This window comes from Ornithorhynchus anatinus, chromosome 15, assembly GCF_004115215.2.
Source record: "Ornithorhynchus anatinus isolate Pmale09 chromosome 15, mOrnAna1.pri.v4, whole genome shotgun sequence".
Lineage (NCBI taxonomy): Eukaryota > Metazoa > Chordata > Mammalia > Monotremata > Ornithorhynchidae > Ornithorhynchus > Ornithorhynchus anatinus.
The window spans coordinates 59,168-79,288 of NC_041742.1; the positions used below are offsets into that span (position 1 = coordinate 59,168).

At 56.4% G+C, this 20,121-nt stretch overlaps 1 protein-coding gene across 1 annotated transcript in view; it reads right to left on the minus strand.

The window, feature by feature from the left end:
* Positions 1-20,121, minus strand: part of LOC100089249 (dynein heavy chain 9, axonemal-like) — an 87,747-nt gene that overhangs the window by 44,695 nt on the left and 22,931 nt on the right. Inside the window, 18 exon segments of the mRNA XM_029079882.1 lie at positions 1,622-1,829; positions 2,376-2,549; positions 3,887-3,985; positions 3,987-4,062; positions 6,128-6,275; positions 6,972-7,080; positions 8,067-8,194; positions 9,746-9,956; positions 10,088-10,375; positions 10,841-10,979; positions 11,435-11,592; positions 12,074-12,178; positions 13,302-13,458; positions 13,864-14,024; positions 14,237-14,476; positions 16,388-16,513; positions 17,221-17,373; positions 18,285-18,411. Coding sequence (XP_028935715.1) covers positions 1,622-1,829; positions 2,376-2,549; positions 3,887-3,985; positions 3,987-4,062; positions 6,128-6,275; positions 6,972-7,080; positions 8,067-8,194; positions 9,746-9,956; positions 10,088-10,375; positions 10,841-10,979; positions 11,435-11,592; positions 12,074-12,178; positions 13,302-13,458; positions 13,864-14,024; positions 14,237-14,476; positions 16,388-16,513; positions 17,221-17,373; positions 18,285-18,411 — 2,807 coding nt within the window.

Below are 20,121 nucleotides of genomic sequence, written 5' to 3' on the forward strand. Positions count from 1 at the left end.
CCCCAAGTCAGGCCTCCCTCAGAGTCTAATCATGCAGAACAACTCAGAGCCCTGGATGGGCCTCTGGAAGCCAATGAATATTCACGGGCTGAAAAACCAAACACTTCCGTTGAGGCCGGGAGCCCCAAAGTCACACAATTCCTTCTCTTAGACAAGCACAAGCCACAACACAAGAAAAGGTGTCGGTAGGCATTCTCATCTTCTGGATGTCTGTACAACTTAGTGTATCTAATATGCATTTAATTAGACTCCAATTAACACAGTGTCATCCAATTAATCACACGATGCCTTTTCCCCCTACAGCAGCGACAATTCTCCAAGACCCTGTCAACCAGAATGCTGTCAGTGGACCCAGGGAAGGGCGTGGAGGGGGGGGGCGTGGAGGGCCGACAGAGGGGAGCCGGCGTGGGCAGGAGACTGGGCAGAAATTCCTGGCTGGGGGAATTGTGAATTTCTGATGTGTGTTGAGGCTGGCTGAGTCCCTTCCTTTAGAGAGACGGAGGCAAAGGGCCGGCTGGGCACTGTCTGGGATCGGCAGGGTAAACTCGGTCTCCCTCCCTGGCGCAGCGAGGGGATAGGCGTACCCCGTATCATGGGGTACCCCAGGTTATGGCTGTGGAAATCCAGACCGTATCGGGAACAGCTGCTCCGCTATTGCTTGAAGCCAGGGAAAGCACCAGCCATATCTCTTCTGCGAGACAGCGGGCGGGGAAGGGAATACAAAGCAGCTGGGCAATGCGGGCAGGAACAGGGTGGCAGCTGGGGGATGGGGCGGGAGCCAGAGGACAATGGGGTAACTTCTCAAGATCCCTTTCAGCCCAAGAAGCTGTGGGTCACATGACCTAGTAGCCTCGGTGAAGACAGTGAGGTGGGGGTGGTCGGGAGGGCAAGGGAAAAGTCTATCGACTGATCCAGAAAGGTCGAAATTTGTAATTCAGTGATTCTCGAATCTCGCCCTCATTGGCTCCAGGATCGCTGCGGGGACCTGACAGGGAAAGAGAGAGACGGAGTGCAAAAGACAATGCTGCGCGGGCCCAGGGGCCCACAGGGAAGGCAGCTGACCTCCCCGTGCCCAGAGCCAGGAGGATAAGGACCCTCCAGCTCCACTCAGCCATCCCCCACTCTGGTCCTCCACCGCCCTGGGTGACACCTGCTCAGTAGAGGGGTTGCAGGCTGAGGGGCGGGAGGGCGGTGCGGAAGCGGTTGCACAAGAGAAAGGCTCACAGTCTTGATTCCATTTTATGGATGAGAGAACTAAGGTGCCGTATGCCCAAGGTCATACAGGAGAAATGTGATGATCAGGATTAGAACTCAGGTCCTTTGACTCCCAGACCCGTGCTCTTTCCACCAAACCAACTTTTTCCACCCTAGTCTGTAAACTCTATGAGGGTATAAATCACGTCTACCAACTCTGTTGAATAGAACTCTCGCAAACACTTAATCCAGTGCTCTGCACACAGTAAGCGCTCGATAGTTATCACCGATCGAGTGATTCCTCGGAACAGCAGCAAATCTCTGCCAGTTCTCAGCTGCCCTCAGCGGCCTAGCCTCCTTTGCCATCCTCGGCTTCCATTCGCCACTCTCGGCCACCCAAGGCTCTCTATCCCCTCGGCGCCCTCACCTTGCAGCATGGCAGATGTGGTGTAATAGTTAAAGGGGACGTTCTTCACCATGAACTCATCTGCGTCCAGAGAAGACAGCTTGGCCCCCACCAGCACCGACTTCCCTGTCCCGGCGCCTCCCACCAGCATGACGGGCCGCCCGCGGGCCAGGAGCTGCCCCATCAGGTAGCACACACGGACGGTCTCACTGGTGTGGACCAGGCAGGCCTGAGAGAGAGAGGCGGCTGGGTCGGGGGCAGAGCTGGGGCCCGGGCCCCTCCCCAACCTCCAGGGAGGAAGACACTGGGCAGCTGACAGGCAGACTGCCCTTCTCCCCCACTGGCTAGACACCAGATGAGATGACAGAAAGACGGACAGGGGAGTGGAGGGCCGTCTCAGGTCTGGACCCGAGGTCAGGGCCAGGCCGCAGGAGTCCCCGGTCAACTTTCCCTTTGCCGCTCCTATGAAACCCCACCCTCCATCCGGGCCTCTCCACCCTGCACCCCCCTCCATCCGGGCCTCTCCATCCTGCACCCCAAGATATCTCTTGGGGCAATGTGCTGGGGGACGAGGCAGGATCCTGAGCCCAGCTTGGACTTCACTGGGGCGGGGGGCCGGCGCTTAAAGAAGGACCCGATCACCTCAGTCACACCCAAGAGCTCTGCCAAGAGTGTAGAGGCCCAGCTCCCCTCACGCCCGTTCCTCGGCCTGAGGCGATCCTACGCATCAAGCCCAGAACCTCGATCTGCTCCCCTCCCTCAGCGCCCCACCCACCTGCAGGGGTGTGTCGGGGTCAAACTCAAACTTGGGAACAAGCCTGGACCAAGGCTCAAACTTCTTAGTCTCTGGGTCGACGTAGAAGTCAAAGACGGTTCCTTGGGAGGGAAACTTGACAGTCTTGAACTCCGACACCCACCATTTGCTGAACTCGGCCCGGTGGTCCACGAGCTGTAATACGACCGAGTTCCGTCAGCTGGGCCGGTCTCGGCTGAGATGATCGGCTCGAGGCCGAGTCCGCTGGGCTGTAGCGGGTGCCCCCAGCTGGCTCCACGGCATTGAGGCCGGCATCCCGCCCCCCCGCCCGCCCCCCCGAACACGGGGAACAGAATCCTCCTTCTCATGGGGACGTTCCGTGGTGACACAGTCGGAGGCGGACTCCATCCCGGACCCCGACGACACTCTCCACGCCCACTCTCTACGTCCACCCCGACTCATTCCCTGTCCTCACGCACCCCTGCCTGTTGCAGCTGGTGACCCCACCCTGGGTTCCCTGACCACCTGCCATTGCAGGCTCATAGGTGCCGGACCTGCCCCCAGACAATCCCCAAACCCCAATCTGCCCTGAGACAGGAGTGACTAGTAGGCGGCCATTTGGACACTGACGACCCAACACCCTGAGCCCGGGTCATCGGTGCCCTCGTCCCCTCTGTGCTATATACCAGGGAGGACACAGTCAGTGAGCCTGGACACTTAGTCCTGCACCCCTGGATGTTTAGTCCTGCAATCCAGAAAGCTCCCATGATTAAAAACTGCTCCTCCACTTCCAACCGTGGTCCTGCCGGCTGGGAATGAGAATCTCCCCTGCCCCCAGCCCCCAATCCCATCCCAATCACAGAATAGGCCCTGGGCAGCAGCCTGACCCCTGGGCGGCAGCCTTTCAAGCTGCCTGGACTTTGGGGGCATTGCAAGACTGAGTTTGGAAATGGAAAATCTGAGAAATTTTCCTCACAACCCTCAAGGGAGTCTAGCAGACAAAGAGCTGGAAGCCCAGGAGTGAACTAGATTGATATTCTCATAGTGTGCCAGAAGCTCAAAAGCCACCTAGGGAGTCAGCAATCAGGCACAGTTTTATCGGATCTTTCCCTCATCCCCAGGGTGCTCGGAAGTAGGCGGGGGAGGTGGTGCAGGTGGACCCTGGTTGGGTCTGTATTGCACTGTTTCATCCCTGCCCAAACCCAGATGCAGGAAGAACCTAGAATTCCAGCCCCTGCCTCCATTCTCACCCTCCAGTGTGTCGGGGCTCTGTGACCCTTTGCTCCTTTGAGACCAACAGGCAGATCACCTGCCGCGGTCACCACGGGTACCTTGTTTAAGATTTGCCGTTTCTGATTCCGATACTCTGCTGGCCTTGTTTGCATTTCCCCATTCCAACTCATTTCTGAAAATGGGGAGGGAGGTGGGAGAGGAAGGGAAAGGGTAAGGCGGGGTGGGGAAGAGCAGGGCAAGGAGGGAAAGGGCCGGAGCCCCCAAGCCCGTCACTTTGGGCGGGCAGGCAACGAGCTTACCTGATCCTGGAATGTGGCTCCACCAAAAGCCCAGACAGCAGCAAACACAAAATAAAGTTCATAGAGCTCCTTGGGACAGTCCGGGGGGGGTGTTTTCTGGGGTCAGCAAGCATTCCAGGAGGTAGCAAAGCGTCTGAACCGTGCTCTGTTCCGGGACCGGGATGATCTTCTTAAACCTACGGGGAGGAGTAGGAGCAGAGTTGGGGTGGCATTTTACAAGCATCCTATCACTGGGGGTCCTGTCCCACACCGGGAGGAGGGTGAGGGGATGGAGGGAGGTAGAGAAGCCAGGAAGAGGAAGGAGAAGAGAAAGAAAGGATCCTATAACTGGAGTTGGCACAAGGGGCACCAGTGCATATGCCAGGGGTGGTACAAGGAGGGAACGGGGCAAGCAAATGCTATTTGATGGAAGTTGTCAACTTCACAGGTGAGCCAAGATGAGGAGGGGAGGATACAGCTTGTATCTACCTTGTACCTACCCCAGTGCTTAGAACAGTGCTTGGCACAGAGTAAGCGCTTAACCAATACCATCATTAGTATCATTACTATTAATATTATTATTTCAGCTGCCTCCCTTCTCCATCCTCCCTCCGCAGGACAACCCCACTGACGGCACCGAGACCGAAACGAGAGAGAGAAGAGAATTTGCTGCCGGGTCTCAGTTGCAGTTCGGGAGGCTAAAGGTGAGGGGAAGCTGACAGTCACCTGTGGGTGTCAGTGACTCCCAGGACCGGGGGAGGGCATGGGCACTGACCCTTGTAAGATCAGTCCCCGGCCCAGCAGCAGTCCCGGAGCATTCAATTTCCTGCTTCCCAAAAGAAAGAGACAGACACCCGAGAGATACCATCCCTTGGACAGATGCAAGGGAGGAGACCGCCAGCCGGACCCTCTAGGGGCCCCATTCCCCAGACACAGCCTGACCCGAACACGCCCGAACCCTGGATTCGGAGGGCCCACGCAGAGGGTGCCCTGGCACATGGCCTTCTCCAACAGCCAATCCGAGGGCCTGGGGCCGCTGACGAGGTGATAGGAGCCAGAGGGGCTTCTCTCCCATTCCCCGTAACCTTGACTCCCATCTCTCCTTTAACCCGCGTATGCAATCTGTCCCCAGATCCTGCTGGAACTATCATCAGAGTATGGCTAAAATCTGCCCTATCATCTCCATTCAAACTGCTACCGCACTGATCCAATCATTCATCCTATCCTGCCTCCACTAAAGCAGCAGCCTCCTCACTGATCTATCTGCCTCCCGCCACTCCCCGCTTAAATTCATGCTTCACTCTGCTGCCCAGATCGTTTTTCTAAAAAAAACATACAGTCCACATCTCCCCACCCCTCAAAAATCTCCAATGGTCATTCATCCACCTCCAAATCAAAGAGAAACTCCTTACCATCAGCTTTAAATCAGCTCTCCCTCTCTTACCTTACCTCACTGATTTCCTACTGCAACCCAGCCTGCACACTTCACTTCTATAACACCAGCCTACTCACAGTAACTCGACCTCAACAATCTTGCCGCCGACCCCTGCCCTCTTCATATAATAATAATAATAATGGCATTTGTTAAGCGCTTACTATTTGCAAAGCACTGTTCTCAGCGCTGGGGGATACAAGGTGATCAGGTTGTCCCACGTGGGACTCACAGTTTTAATCCCCATTTTGCAGATGAGGGAACTGAGACACAGAGAAGTTAAGTGACTTGCCCAAAGTCACACAGCTGGCGAGCGGCGGAGCCAGGATTAGAACCCATGACCTCTGACGCCCAAGCCCGGGCTCTTTTCACTGAGCCACGCCGCTTCTCCGATCTGACAGACCACCACTCTCCCCTCCTTATGACCTTCCCTGACTATGCCTTGGTTTATCCTACTCCCTCTCCCTTCTGGGTTACCTATGCACTTCGATCCATACCAAGCGCTCAGTACAGTGCTCTGCACATAATAAGTGCTCAGTAAATACTATTGAATGAATACCCTTTAAGCACTTGATTTTCACTGTACCCGTGGTTCACAACACTAATGTCCATTGCCTTATAACCTGCCATTTCTCCTTTCTGTAATTTATTTTAATGTCTGCCTCCCCTTCTAACCTCTAAGTAATTTGTGGCCAGGGATCGTGCCTGCCACCTTAGTTTTAATGTACCCTCCCAAGGGCTAAGTACAGTGCTCTGCACGCTGCAAGTGCTCAATGAATACCACTGATTAATTGATTGCCTAACCGTGTTGGGTCCAATCTCGGCCCTACCTTGTCCTGAGCGTGTCTAGGCACGTGGGTAGGTATTTGTCAAAAAGAATCGTCAGGTTCGCTCTCTCTGACTGGACTGTCCTCCTGTCAATCCAGCTGCTGACAGGGGGGCTCCAGCCCAGGTCGGTGGGGTTGAGGTACAGGATTCCTGAGGACACAGAGCAGGCGGGTGAGCGGTTAGTGGTCTGAGCGGGGCTGGACTGGGGGGCTCAGCCAGGGCACAGACAATCCATTCTCACCGCGGGGAGGGAAATTGTGCTGCAGGAGTTGATTACCCCAAACGGGCTGGGGATCTGGGAGTGTGCCTGGCTCCTCATGCCTCAGGGGAGACCAGAAAGTCCCCTCGCTTCACCCTGCAGGATCCGGAAGGCCCAAAACCATCCGAATCGAGGCAGAGTCTGAGAATCCTAACGAGATCCAGTGCTGCCCTCCCAAGGGCCCCGGGCACCAGAGCCAACCCAATGGTCTCTTCTCCCCTGGGCACAGGTGGAGCAGGCAGCCTCCACCTATCACCCAAGAACACTGAACACACGCAGTAGTCGACTATACGGCGACCGCATGGTATCCTACCAAACATCCATGTTCACATTCGGGCATAAGTGTGCCATTCGGGGACTGTACATTGCCCTACCTCACACTCACGTTCAAATGTTGAAACCTTCTCCCCAGCTGGCAAGAATCCTACACCAGGCAGCAGGAAGCTCAAACCCCAACTCAGCTGCTGCTTGCCCCCCGTGTAAATGGGGACCAAAGCCAAGCCAGACCCGCACGTCTCGAAACCCTTTCCCTTTCTCCAGCCGGTCCTCCCCTCCCCTTCCCAGATGGACCTGCCTGGGACACATACCTGCCCGGGACACGGTGGCCGGCGTGGCTGTGCGCAGGTGGCTGATCTCAAAGAGCAGTCTCATGGAGGCCTTCAGGGGCACACGCTCATTGCTGGCCAGAGTGAGCACCTGTAGATGGCAGGGAGAGCCGGCACAAAGTCCCAGTCAGGCCATGGGCTGGAGCTGGGCACTCTGGGAACGGGACACCGATAAGTTCTGACCTTCCCGGTCGCGGTAGCCCGATGACGGCCTCGGTTTCCCTATGATCACCCAAGTATCGGCATTAACAGCATTTCCCCGTCAAGCCCTGCTGAAAATTCAGGGAAAAGAGCCAGACTCTGGAAGCCAGGAGACCTGGATTTTAATGTCTGTTCTCTCCAACTTCCCAACCCCAATATACTATAAGCTCCCTGAAAGCAGGGGATCATGTCGACTAACTCTGTCACGCTGCAACTTCCCAAGCACTTCGTAGAGTGTTCTGCACAAAGTAATCACTCAGTAAATTCCACCGACAGATGGATTGCCGGGAGACCAGGAGACGGGGCCCAGCTCTGGGAGCCAGGAGACCCGGGTTCTAATCCCACTTCTGCCTGCTGGGGCTGCGCCACCAGGAGTGAAGATTTCTGGCCAAGGAGCGACACAGGATCTACCACAAGGTGGGCAGGTCCAGCAGGAATAATGAAAAACAGGAGGCCAATGTGGATGGCAGAGAGGGCAGCGGCTATCCAGGCCACCGTCTGCTGGATCACGATGCCGGACCCAGCATCGATCCCAGGCGGCGCTCACTTTGGCAGCCATGGTTCCTGCACGGGTACCTTCTGGCACTCCTGTCTACCTACGCACCCCACGCCCTGGCTAGTTTGACCCCGGCACCGCCCTCAGAGCAGGGAGCCAATCACGGCTCATTTCCACCAACAGCACCTGGAAGGAGTTGCTATTTGAGGGTGCCATCAGGCAGCCATTGAGTGGGGACTGGGGCAATGTGGTGTGGGGAGAGGGGAGCAGGGCAGGGTCTCAGGGTCTCAGTGGAGTGGAGCTGCCCAGCAGGTCTCCCCGAAGCTCAGCAGGGTGAGGGCGGCTCAGGACCCCATGTCTTTGGGGCACCGGCCTCTTACCTTGTTGTCATCCATGACGGTGTTCAGAGACTCGATCCACATGGGGTCGATGTCTCCATCCAGCACGATCCACTTGGGGCCCTCATGGGTGACGTTGGCCAGCTCACGCATGACCGATGAGAACAGACCTGCAAGGGCCACTAGTCTCAACTCCCCTGAGCTCCGCCGGCACCGTGGGGAGGGGGCGTCGGAGGTGGTGGGAGCTGATCCTGGTCCCCGGCCCCCCAGGCCTCATTCTGGCCCAAGGGCCAAAGGGAGAACCCTCCCATCCCCTGCCTCAGTTTCACCTCCATCAGCCAGGGCTGGGGTGGGGGAGGCCTAAGGGCAGGGTTTGGAGCTTAAAGTCTCCCAGGTTCAACTGCCGCTGACGAGGAGACCGCGGATGGGATAAATAAATAAATAAATTGTGGTATTTGTTAGGCACTTACTTTATGCAAAGCACTGTTCTAAGCGCTGGGGGACACAAAGTGATCAGGTTGTCCCACGTGGGGCTCACAGTTTTAATCCCCATTTGACAGATGAGGTAACTGAGGCGCAGAGAAGGTAAGTGACTTGCCCAAGGTCACACAGCTGCCTAGCGGTGGAGCCGGGATTAGAACCTGTGACCTCTGATTCCCAAGCCCGCGCTCTTTCCACTGAGCCACGCTGCTTCTCCGTCGGTCCCTCACCGGAGGCCGGCCCGGGCCCTGAGCAGAGCGCAACCTGGGAAGCAGCGGTACTGCCTTGAAGTTACGGGGAAGGGAGGGGGAACCGGGCGGGAGAATCGGAGGGTAAGCAGACCGCAGCCCTCGTTCCAGCCAGCCAGTCAGGGGGCCAACAGAGCTAAGAATAATAATAATAATAATCATAATTACGGTACTTGATAAGCACTTACTAAGTGACAAGTACCGTACTAAGCGCTGGAGTAGCAAGTTAATCAGGTCGGACTCAGTCCCCGTCCCACATGGGGCTTACACTCTTAATCTCCATTTTACAAATAAGGTAACTGAGGCCCAGAGAAGTTAAGTAACTTGCCTAAGACAACACGGCAGGCGGCAAGGCATAGCGGATAGAGTATGGGCCTGGGAGTCAGAAGATCCTGGCTTCTAATCCCAGCTCCGCCAATCATCTAATAATAATAATAATAATGTTGGTATTTGTTAAGCGCTTACTATGTGCCGAGCACTGTTCTAAGCGCTGGGGTAGACAGAGGGGAATCAGGTTGTCCCACGTGGGGCTCACAGTCTTAATCCCCATTTTACAGATGAGGGAACTGAGGCCCAGAGAAGTTAAGTGACTCGCCCACAGTCACACAGCCGACAAGTGGCAGAGCTGGGATTCGAACTCATGAGCCCTGACTCCAAAGCCCGTGCTCTTTCCACTGAGCCATGCTGCTTCTCCTATGCTCTGCCATGCGACCTTGGGCATATCACTTCAATTACCTCATCCATAAAATGGAGATTGAGACTGTGAGCCCCACATGGAACAGGGACTGTCTTCCACCTGATCAACTTGTATATATAAGTACCTGGCACAAAGTCAGCGCTTAACAAATACCACAGTTATTATTATTACGTAGTGGAGCCGGGATTAGAACCCAGGTCCTTCGGACTCTCGGGCCCGCACTCTATCCATTAAGCCACGCCGCGGCTCCTCCCCGCCCCCGCCATCCTTCCCCATTCCGGGGAGGGGCCGCTCACCGTCCTTCCATTCCCGGGTGGCAGGGTTGATGACGCCGAACAGCTCATCGTTGGTGACGGCTTTGGGGTTGAGGTCGGTCCAGACAGGCCGGCGCCCAGTGATGTGATAGGCCTTGTGCAAGGAGCGCAGCACCTGGGACTTGCCAGAGCCCGCACTGCCCACCACGAACACCGAGTGCCTCACGGCCAGCAACTCCTCCAACTGCACCGCCTGCCAGGATCCGAGGTCGGACAGTCACCCCCTACCCCGCCTCAACCCCGAAAGCCCCCCAACCCCAGCTGACTACGGCCCTCCCTCCCCCACCCTCCCCACTAGGATCCAGAAGTCACGTGTCCACTCACCTTCAGTACAAAGTTGTCCTCCGCCTGGAGCTTCAGCTCCAGAACGGCTTGCTTCACGCAGGCCTCGAAGTCCAGGTCTCTGTTGCGGGGCACGTCCAGGGAGGGAAAGAGGTCGCCGACCAGGCCCAGGAACACCGGCAGGTCATCCGTCACGATCTTGGGGATGTTGAAGTCCCGCAAGGAACGCATCAGGACCTGCTCCTCCGGGCGGCTGGGATCCGCCCTCTTCAACGAGCCGGCCACCACCAACACCGACTTGATGGCCCGCAGGCCCCAGTCGTAGTGGTCCTGCAAGAGGCGACACGAGCTCAGAGACTTCGTGCTGCGGGCCCCGGTGCCTCACCTCACCACAGGCCCCTGCCCCACACTATGGCTACCCCAATCCCCAGCACCACGCTTCCCTCCACGGCCCCCGGCCCCGCGAGCCTCCACAGGACCCCGACCCATGCCGCACCCACCGCGGTCCCCGGGGCTGCGCCTCCTTCCACGGCCTCAGAGCCGCGACCCCCCACAGACCCCTTCCCCAGCCCCAGGCTGACCCACTCTGAGCCTGCAGTCTCCACTGTACTGCACTGCCCTCTTCCCACTATGGCCTAGCAAGCCCAGCTCCAGGGCAAGATGAGAGTGACAAGTCTGGGGGAAGGGACCGTGCCCCACGTGACGGCCCTGAAGCGACTCCAGCCCTCAGCACAGGGCCTGTCACAGAGTAAGCACTCGATCAACACCCCCGCCCGCAGGAGAGCCGAGATCCACCTGCTTGGACAGCAGCTCCTTGCACAGCTGGTAGAGGGATATGAACTTTCGAGCCAGCGCCCGGGCCCCCACGAAGCCTTCAGCCACCAGCATGATCTCACAGATCAGTTCAAAGTCGGGCACGACCATAGCACACGGCCTGGGGTGAGCACAGGAGGAGGACACGGGGTGACTCCGGAGCCGGGCCCAGCCCTGGCCTCAACCCTGGCCTCGTCCCATCTTTATCCTGGCCTCCACCCGACCCTGGTTCCAGTTCCAGCCCCAAATGCTTCCTATAGGGAGGCAGCCTGGCCTAGTGGACAAATCACGGGCCTGGGAGTCAAAAGGACCTGGGTTCTAATCCCAGTTCCGCCACTTGTCTTCTGTGTAACCTGGGGAAGTCACTTCACTTCTCTGTGCCTCAGTTACCTCATCTGTACTATGGGACAGTCTTAAGACTGAACCCCATGTGGGACAGGGACTGTGTCCAACCAGATTAACCTGTATCTACCCCAGCACTTAGAACAGTGCTTGACCCATAGTAAATGCTTAACAAATATCATTATTTTTATTATTAACGACTCCAACCCCAGCCCCAGCTCGCCCGGCCCCGACCTGAACAGAGCCTTGAGGTTCTCCGGCAGTTCCGTGCGGCCGGCGTAGCCTGGGTTCATGGTGATGAAAATTCCCACAGAGGGTACCAGGCGGATCTCCTCTCCAAGGAAGTTGAACCGCTGCTTCTTGTCTCTGATTGCATCTTGGATGCTCTTCACCTGCATTGGTGGAAGCAGAGGAGGAGGAAGTGGAAGAGGAATAGGATGAGGAACAGGATGGAGGAGGAGGAAGTGAAGATGAACGGATGAGGAAGAGGAAGAGGAGAGAGGAGGAAGAGGCAATTTGTCCATGGGACCCTGTCAGCCCCAGAGAGCAGGGAGACCAGGGCCAGACAACGCATCCCAGACCCCCAGACTCCGTGTCCAAACCCTCCCGACAGCAAACTGAAGTGGAGACCCCTCGGCTGCCTCCTCTGCCTCAGCCCGAGCCAGGACCGGGGGCAGGGGGCGTAGGGAGCTGGGGGAGCTGGGTCCAGGGAGTATGGTGATCTGGGAGAGTGTGTGTGTGGAAACTGAGAGACTCCTTGACCTCCCCCAAGATTCAGCTCCACCTCCAAGGCGAGAACGAGCCCAGAGCCCACCCAGAAGGCCATCTGGCACGGTTTGTCATCCCAGCTCCCGGGGAGCCAACGGCCCCTACCTGAACGGCCACCACAGACAGCACTTCCACCGAAATCCTGTTGAACTCATCGAAGCAGCCCCAGGCTCCGGTCTGCGCGAGGCCCTTGTAGATCTCCCCACAAGACTGCGAGGACAGAGGCGTGGAACCATGAGGTCACAGACCGACCGCTGGGCCCTAATCCCTTCTCGGGACAGGCTCCCGACCAGGAACCGTGCTGCCCTTCCCAGAACGCCAACAGCCCCAGCCCCACGGCGGCAATGAGGGTCTCGGGCTTAAGCGGGACCACCTGGGGCCTCTGGCCATAAGCCCCGCCCAGGTCCCCACCCACAGCCCTGAAATCCCCCGAGAACGAGGGGAGCCAGGCTCGTCCTCGGGACCGCCCCCGAGCAACCTGAGGGGCCAGACCATAGAGGTCCCCGAGCCGCCGGAGGGGGCCGGACCCCGTAAGTCCCAGAGCCAGTGGTAGCTCTACAAGAATCAGCATGGTCTCGTGGGAAAAGCTCAGGCCTAGGAGTCAGAGGACATGAGTTCTAATCCCAGCTCCGCTACTTGTCTGTTGTCTGACCTTGGGCAAATCACTTCACTTCTCTATGCCTCCATTCCTTCTTCTGTAAAATGGGGATTAAGACTGTGAGCCCCATGTGAGACAAGGATTATGTTCAATTTGATTATCTTATACCTACCCCAGTGCTTAGTACAGTGGCTGGCACAGAGTAAGTGCTTAAGAAATGCCATTAAAGACTCCAGCGACCCTGGCTTCTGGGTTTGGGTCCCTCACAGTCTGACAGGGGGCCACAGTTTCCATCTTCTGCCCTAGAGCCAGCCTCATCTCCATCAATGTGAGAGAACACAAGGCCAAAGGAAAGGTTTCCTCTGCCCTCCCTCTGCCTTCCCGGCCCACCTTTCCTCCACTCAGCAGCTCTCAGCATCCCCAACCCAGCTCTGTGGCTACGAGCACTATCTGACCTTTCCACCACATCCAGCCACATCCACCCTGACCTGTCTCTCCCCACCTAATCCAACCAAATCCATCCTTTCCCTCCCCACCTCTTCCAGCAGTGTCCACCCTGGCCTGCGCCACCCTCACCCCATCCAGCCATAGCTATCCTGCCTTGCTTCCCCCGATCCAGCCGCGTCCACCCTGATTGAGTCCCCTCCTTCCTCCACTCCATCCAGTCTATCCCCTCCCATTCCACCTAACCCCACGTGGCCTACCCAGTCCCGCCCTTCCAGCCCACTGCCCTACCTTGTAGTCCATCTGCTCAGAACAGTTAAACACGTACACCATGATGCCAAGAGCTCTGCCCAGGTCCTTAGTAGTCTCAGTTTTTCCAGTGCCGGCCGGCCCTGCCGGGGCCCCGCTCATGGTCAAGTGCAGAGACTGGGTGAGAGTGATGTAGCACCTGTCCCCCGCCCAAGACGTGCAGTGAGACCCCAGTGCCCCTCGCCTCCACCGGACCGATGCCAATAGCAAGCAGCCACGAACTGCCCACAGCCCACCTGGGCCCAAGGCCTCCCTGTGCCTGGGAGGACATGACCTCGACCGGCCATGAGTGGCCCTGGGGGCTCATCTCCCTCCCTTGCAGGCACTGACTCAATCTGTCTTTTTGTGGGGGGTTCGCGGGAGAGGCTGGGCCAGGGATCAGCCCCATTTTTTCCCAAGGAGGAAGTCGGCGAGGCCGACGGCGGCGATTGGCTCCACCGGCGCAGGTGGACCCGGGCCCCGGCCTTCAGGAAGGCATGGAGCCGGTGGCCATTTCTCGGCCAATTACCACCTCCCCCAGGAACCCCCAGGTCGAGAGGGCTACCTGTCCGTCAGGGGGGTGATGACCAGGCGGGGGGTGTTGCCCAGGTATTCGTAAGAGTAGAGGAACTGGGCATCACAGATGTTGGCAAAACAGTGTTTCTGTTCCTCGTCCCACCTGTGCCGCAGCTGAGATAGCCAGAGAAAGGATTGGGAGCTGTCAACCTGCAGAGGGAACCAGAAAGTGCCAAGGAGGAAGATGAAAAAGGAGGAGAGGAGAAGGATGGAGAAGGAGGAGGTGGGGGAAGGAAAGGGAGGGAGTGAAGAAGGGGAAGGAAGAGAAGGAGGAGGGAAAAAAGAGGAGGAGGATGAGGGAAGGGGACAAGGAGGAGAAGAGAGGGAACCCCTTCAGGCTGGCAGACACGGCTCAGACCGACCTTCTGAGCAACCATCTTGGCCACCACGTCCCGGGCATGCACATCAATGGTGCACAAGGTCATGACCTTCTGCCGGTCTCCGGGGGACAGGGGGCTGAGCAGCAGCACGATCAGAGCGTTGAGCTGGGCCACCTGCTTCCTCCAATAGTCCTTCATGGCGTTCTCGTAGCCCTCCTCCATCCGGGCAAAGGCAATGCCCACCTCCGTGCTCCACCAGATCTGGCTGCACGTCAGGGTCACCTGCAGGGCGAGACACAGATCAGGGCCAGACACATCACGACCAGTGTGCTGGCTTGGGATCGAGCCACCATCTCCTCCCAACAGCTCAGAGCGCTGCCCTAGACCCCCCATCTCATCCCCCGGTCCAGACCTCAACCCAGTCTGGACGCCCATCTCATCCCAGACTCTTGACCCTGGACTTCATCTCAGATCCTCGGCCCAGCTCAGCCGCTCAGCCCCGAACTCCGAGCCTGGAACCCGGCTCAGCCCAGACCTCAGTCCCTCCCATCAGCCCCAGGAAAAGAGAATCACGATGCCACCCTGGCAGAGTGGGGGGCCAGCGAGGCCCAGGGTTGGGCAACCAATAAATCGATGGTATTTATTGAGCACTTACTCTGTGACAAGCACTGTACTAAGTATTTGGGAACAGATCCAGAATTAGCTGAGCCCGGGTGATAGCTGGGAACAGAGCCGACAGCTCAGGGAACTCAGACTCGGGGCCTCGGGGCCCTGGGCCACGCTCTGGCACAGCTCTGGGGATCCATGAGGGGTGGGCAGAGGTGGTGTTGGGTGCTCTCCTCTGGCAGGGGTCTGAGGGGAGTGGGAGAGGACGCAGGAAAACGGGAGGGGGAGGCTGCTAAATCCAAACATCTGACACCCCTGCAGGAATGAAGAAGAAGGAGCCCCTCTGCTTCCCCGGCGGTTCCTGCAAAGTCCTGGCTGAGATGATGCAATAATAATAATAACGAGGACGACAACGATGACAACAGCAACAACACCTGTGCTATTTATTCAGTGCTACGAGATAATCAGGTAGGATACAGCCCCTACCCCATACAGGGCTGAAAGCATTACGATAGGATCCAATGCCCATCTGATAGCAGAATAAAATTCATTTTGGGTTTTTTTATGGTATTTGTCAGGCACTTACTTTGTGCTGGGCAATGTACTAAGTGCTGGGATAAATACAAAATAATCGAGTTGGAGACAGACCCTGTCCCACATCACGCTTACAGTCTTAATCCCAGATGACGGTGATGTAACTGAGCCACGGAGAAGTTAGGGGACGTGGGCTAGATCATCCAGCAGACAAGCCGGGGGACCCGGAAGGGTGGTCGGGGGAGGGAGGGTGGGGGGGAGGGATGTCAGATGGGAGGCCCAGAAACAGATGACTGATTTTTGTTTTGCTGGGAGAAGTGGCAAGACACAGTGGATAGAACACAGGCCTGGAAGTCAGAAGGTCATGAGCTCTACTCCCGGCTCCACCACTTGTCTGCTGTGTGACCTTGGGCAAGTCACTCTGCTTCTGGGGGCCTCAGTTCCCTCATCTGTAAAATGGGGATTAAGACTGTGAGCCCCACGTGGACAACCTGATTACCTTGCGTATAACAGTGCTTGGCACTTACTAAGTGCTTAACAAACACCATCATTATTATTATTATTATTATTAATAAGGGATGGAGTGGTGATTAGAACTCAGGTCCTCTGAATCCGAGACCCAGGCTCTTACCACCAGGTCACTGAAGCAGCATGGTGTAATGGATAGAGCATAGGCCTGGAAGTCAGATCATGGTTTCTAATCCTAGCTCTGCCACTTGCCTGTTTTGTGAGACCTTGGGCAAGTCATTTAACCTCTCTGTGCCTCAGTTCCCTCATCTGTAAAACAAGGATTGATATAGTGAGCCCTATGTGGGACAGAAACTGCGTCCAGCCTGATTTGCTTTGTATCCACCCCAGCAGTTAGTACAGTGCCTGACACACAGTAAGCACTTAATACTACAATTATTATTATTACGGTGCTCCAGAATGACATTTCATCAGGTCCCCGGCTCTCTCTAGACCTTCGGGAGCATATCAGGGCGACGCACCCACCCCGTCAGCTACCTGGGGTCGAGGACAGAGGACAGTCAGAGGCTGGGGGAGCTTCAGTACCTGGGCCGGGTAATCAAAAAGCCACTGGTCTCTGGGCTTTTCTTCGTAGGCTGTCACCCCTTCCTCCAACTCGTGCCTCACCGTGGCCTTCATGTGCTCCAGAAGACGGTTGAGCCACACTTCCACCTGGACAATGGGTACAGCCTGGAGCCCTGGACCCCACTGAGGCTGCGGGCTAGGCTCCAGGACAACAGAGTTGGGGGCGGTGCTGGAGGAGGGCAGGGGTAGGGTCCACCGTGTCTGGATCTGCCACCGACTCCCCTCTATCATTCTCAGTATTGGTTGAGGGAGGAGAGGGGAAGAGGGGGCAGAAAGGTCGAAGGCGGGAGGAGGGATATGGCTTCCAGGTATTCAGACCAGGCTGGACTCCGCCCAGTTCAGCCTCTGCAAGTAGGATGGGAGGTGCTCTTTGGCCTCCTACCCTATTGGAGCTACGCGAGGGCCACGGGGCAGCAGATGCCCAGGGCCAGCAGACGCGCCCTCCCGCTCCCTGCACCCAGGGCTGAAGGTCAGACCTAAAGGAAACAAGTAATCTCAAGAATGCTCCTGTCCATCAGTGGTTTCGCAGAGGAACAGAGGGAGGACGAGACAGTCCCTGGTCTCAAGAGGCAGCCACTCCGATGGGGAAAGACAGGACACACACACACACCTGGGCACTGAGGGAGGGGCAGAGGACGGAGCTGCACATCCGATGGGGGAGACAGCACGGGTTCAAAAATAAATAACCGAGCGCAAATGGCAGTTGACTGACTGGCTGATTGACAGATGGACAGACGGACAGGTAATGATCAGAGAGTGGATGTGTCCAGCCCCGTACCGACTCCTGTCCTCACCTGCCCGCTGCAGTCACAGGGCTCACCGAAGGCCACATACTCCCCCTCCCCACTGTACATTCCCTGGCCGGTCCTGGGAGGGTCCTGCCCGGCTTCCGTCTGGAACTGCACCCGGGCCACGTTGTCGAACAGCTTGGACAGGTGCCGCTGAACCTGCAGTGGGTTCAGATGGAGGGGGGGGTCACCCCGGGGGGCCAGAAGCTCCTATGGGGTAATAATCCAGAATGTCGTGATGGCCATTTGCGGGGGGAGGAAGGGACGGATCTGAAAAACGTCCTGGGGGAAGGACCAGCAGGACTCATTAACAGACTGAGCGTGAACATTAAATGATAGGGAGGAGTGCAGGACGACACTGAGGTTGTGGGTCTCAGAGACAGGGAGGATGGTGGTGGTGTCAACTGGGAGGGAGGGGAAAGTTAGGTGAAGGAGGAAAGGAAAGAGTAGTCCAATTTTGGACATGTTGAGCTCGAGTTCCCAGTGGGCCATCCAAGTAGAGATGTCCTGGAGGACGCAGTTTGCAGGAAGATCAACCAATAGTATGAATTGAGCGCTTTCTGCGTGCAGAACGCTTTATTAAGCACTAGGGGAAACTATAATAGGGCTGGTAGATATATGATAATAATAATAATGTTGGTATTTGTTAAGCGCTCACTATGTGCAGAGCACTGTTCTAAGCGCTGGGGTAGATACAGGGGAATCAGGTTGTCCCACGTGAGGAGCACAGTTAATCCCCATTTTACAGATGAGGTAACGGAGGCACAGAGAAGTTAAGTGACTTGCCCACAGTCACACAGCTGACAAGTGGCAGAGCTGGGAATCGAACTCATGACCTCTGACTCCGAAGCCCAGCCTCTTTCCACGGAGCCACGCTGCTTCCCTGCCCTCAAGGAACTTAAAGCCTAGAGGAAGAGTTTACAATGAAGGGAAGGAGAGAGGTAGATTTGGAAAGTCCTCTGCAAAAAACTGGTAACTGAAACCAGGGAGTGAGTGATCTCCTGAAGTAGAGTGGCTGAAAAAGGAGAGCCCCCGGGGGTGGGGTCGAGGGGTGGGGTCGGAGGGCTCACCTGCTGTGGGTCGGTGCCGCAGGACAGGATGTCCAGCAGGTCTGCCGAGGAAATGAAGTAGAATCGAGGAAAGGCCACCCTCTTAGTGTCCAGGTATTCAGACAGGGCTTTCTCGCACAGGGACAATCTGTGGATATATAGGATTGGTAAGGGGGTTCCCCGCTGCCTGAACCCTCTGAGGGTAAACCAAACAGTCAATAGATCAGAGGGACGTCCTCGGGACGAGGACTGAGTGCCCATCAAGCACTGGGCCGTGGACTTCCTCCCTCCATCCCTCTCCCACAGCCTCGGCCACATGCAGCCAGTGAAACCCCCGTTCCATCATGGGAAATCTGCCCTCCAACCTCAAACTGTTACTGACCCAATCGATGCTCCTCGCCAACACTGAAACCTGGTTTTCCTCATATGTCTCCCCTGCCACTCTCTCTAGAGGAGGCCCTATCTCCCCAAGACTCACTGGAAAAAAGGGAGAGGTGGCCTTCCTTCTCATTCCCCAATGCTGCTTTTGTGCCATTCCAATAATAATGTTAATTGTGGTATCTGATAAACACTTACTGTGTGCCAGGCACTGTACTATGTGCTGGGGGGAATACAAGCAAATCAGGTTAGACGTGGTCCCTTTCCCACATCAGGCTCACAATCTTAATCCCCACTTTACAGATGAGGGAACTGAGGCACAGAGAAGTGAAGTGACTTAGCCAAGGTCACACGGCACACAATGGCGGAGGTGGAATTATAACCCATGACCTTCTGACTCCTAGGTCCGTGCTCTATCCACTAGACTATGCCACCTGCCCCATCTCTTGCCCCTAATGATCTGGCCACATCATTTATTCAGAAAATTGAAACCATCAGGGGTGATCTCCCTAAAATCTCCCCCGCTCTTCTCCAGTCCCTCCCCCCCCCTTCCTCCGCCTGCTCCTATTTTGACTCTCCCATCTTTCCCAGGAGTCTCTCAAGAGGAGATCTCCCACCTACTCTCAAAATCCACCCCCACAACCTGCTCCTCTAATTCCATCCCTTCGCCCCTCATCAAAACCCTGTCGGTCCTACCTTCACAACATCGCTAAAATCCGCTCTTTCCTCTCCATCCAAACCTCTACCACGTCAATACAGTCCCTCATCCTATTCCGCCTGGATTACCGCATCAACTTCCTTGCCGACCCCCAAGCCTGCCGCCTCTCCCCACTCCAGTCCTTACTTCAGTCTCCTGCCTGGATCATTTTTCTACAAAAATGTTCAGGACACGTTACCCCACTACTCCAAAAATTCCAGGGGTTGCCCATTCACCTGTGTATCAAACAAAAATTCCTCACCGTTGGCTTTAAAGCGCTCCATCGCCTTGCCCCCTCCTACCTCACCTCGCTACTCTCCTACCAACATACCAGCCCACACGCTTCTCACTGCGCCTCAATCTCGCCCATCTCGCCACCGACCCCTCGCCCACGCCCTGCCTCTGGGCTGGAACGCCCTCCCTCTTCAAAGCCGACAGACAATAACGCTCCCCAGCTTTAACGCCTTATTGAAGGCACATCTCCTCCAGGAGACTTTCCCTGACTAGGCCTCCGCTTTCCTCTTCTCCCAACCCCTTCTATATCACCCTGATTTGCTCCCTTCGTTCTTCCTCCCTCCCGGCCACACAGCACTGAAGTACATATCTGTGATTGATTTATTTATTTATATTAATGTCTGTCTCCCCGCCTGTAGACTGTAAGCTCGTTGTGGACAATTTATTTATTGTTGTATTGTACTCTCCCAAGTGCTGAGTACAGTGCTCTGCACACAGTAAGCGTCCAATAAACACAACTGAATGAATGAAAACCCTTGCCCCCTACCT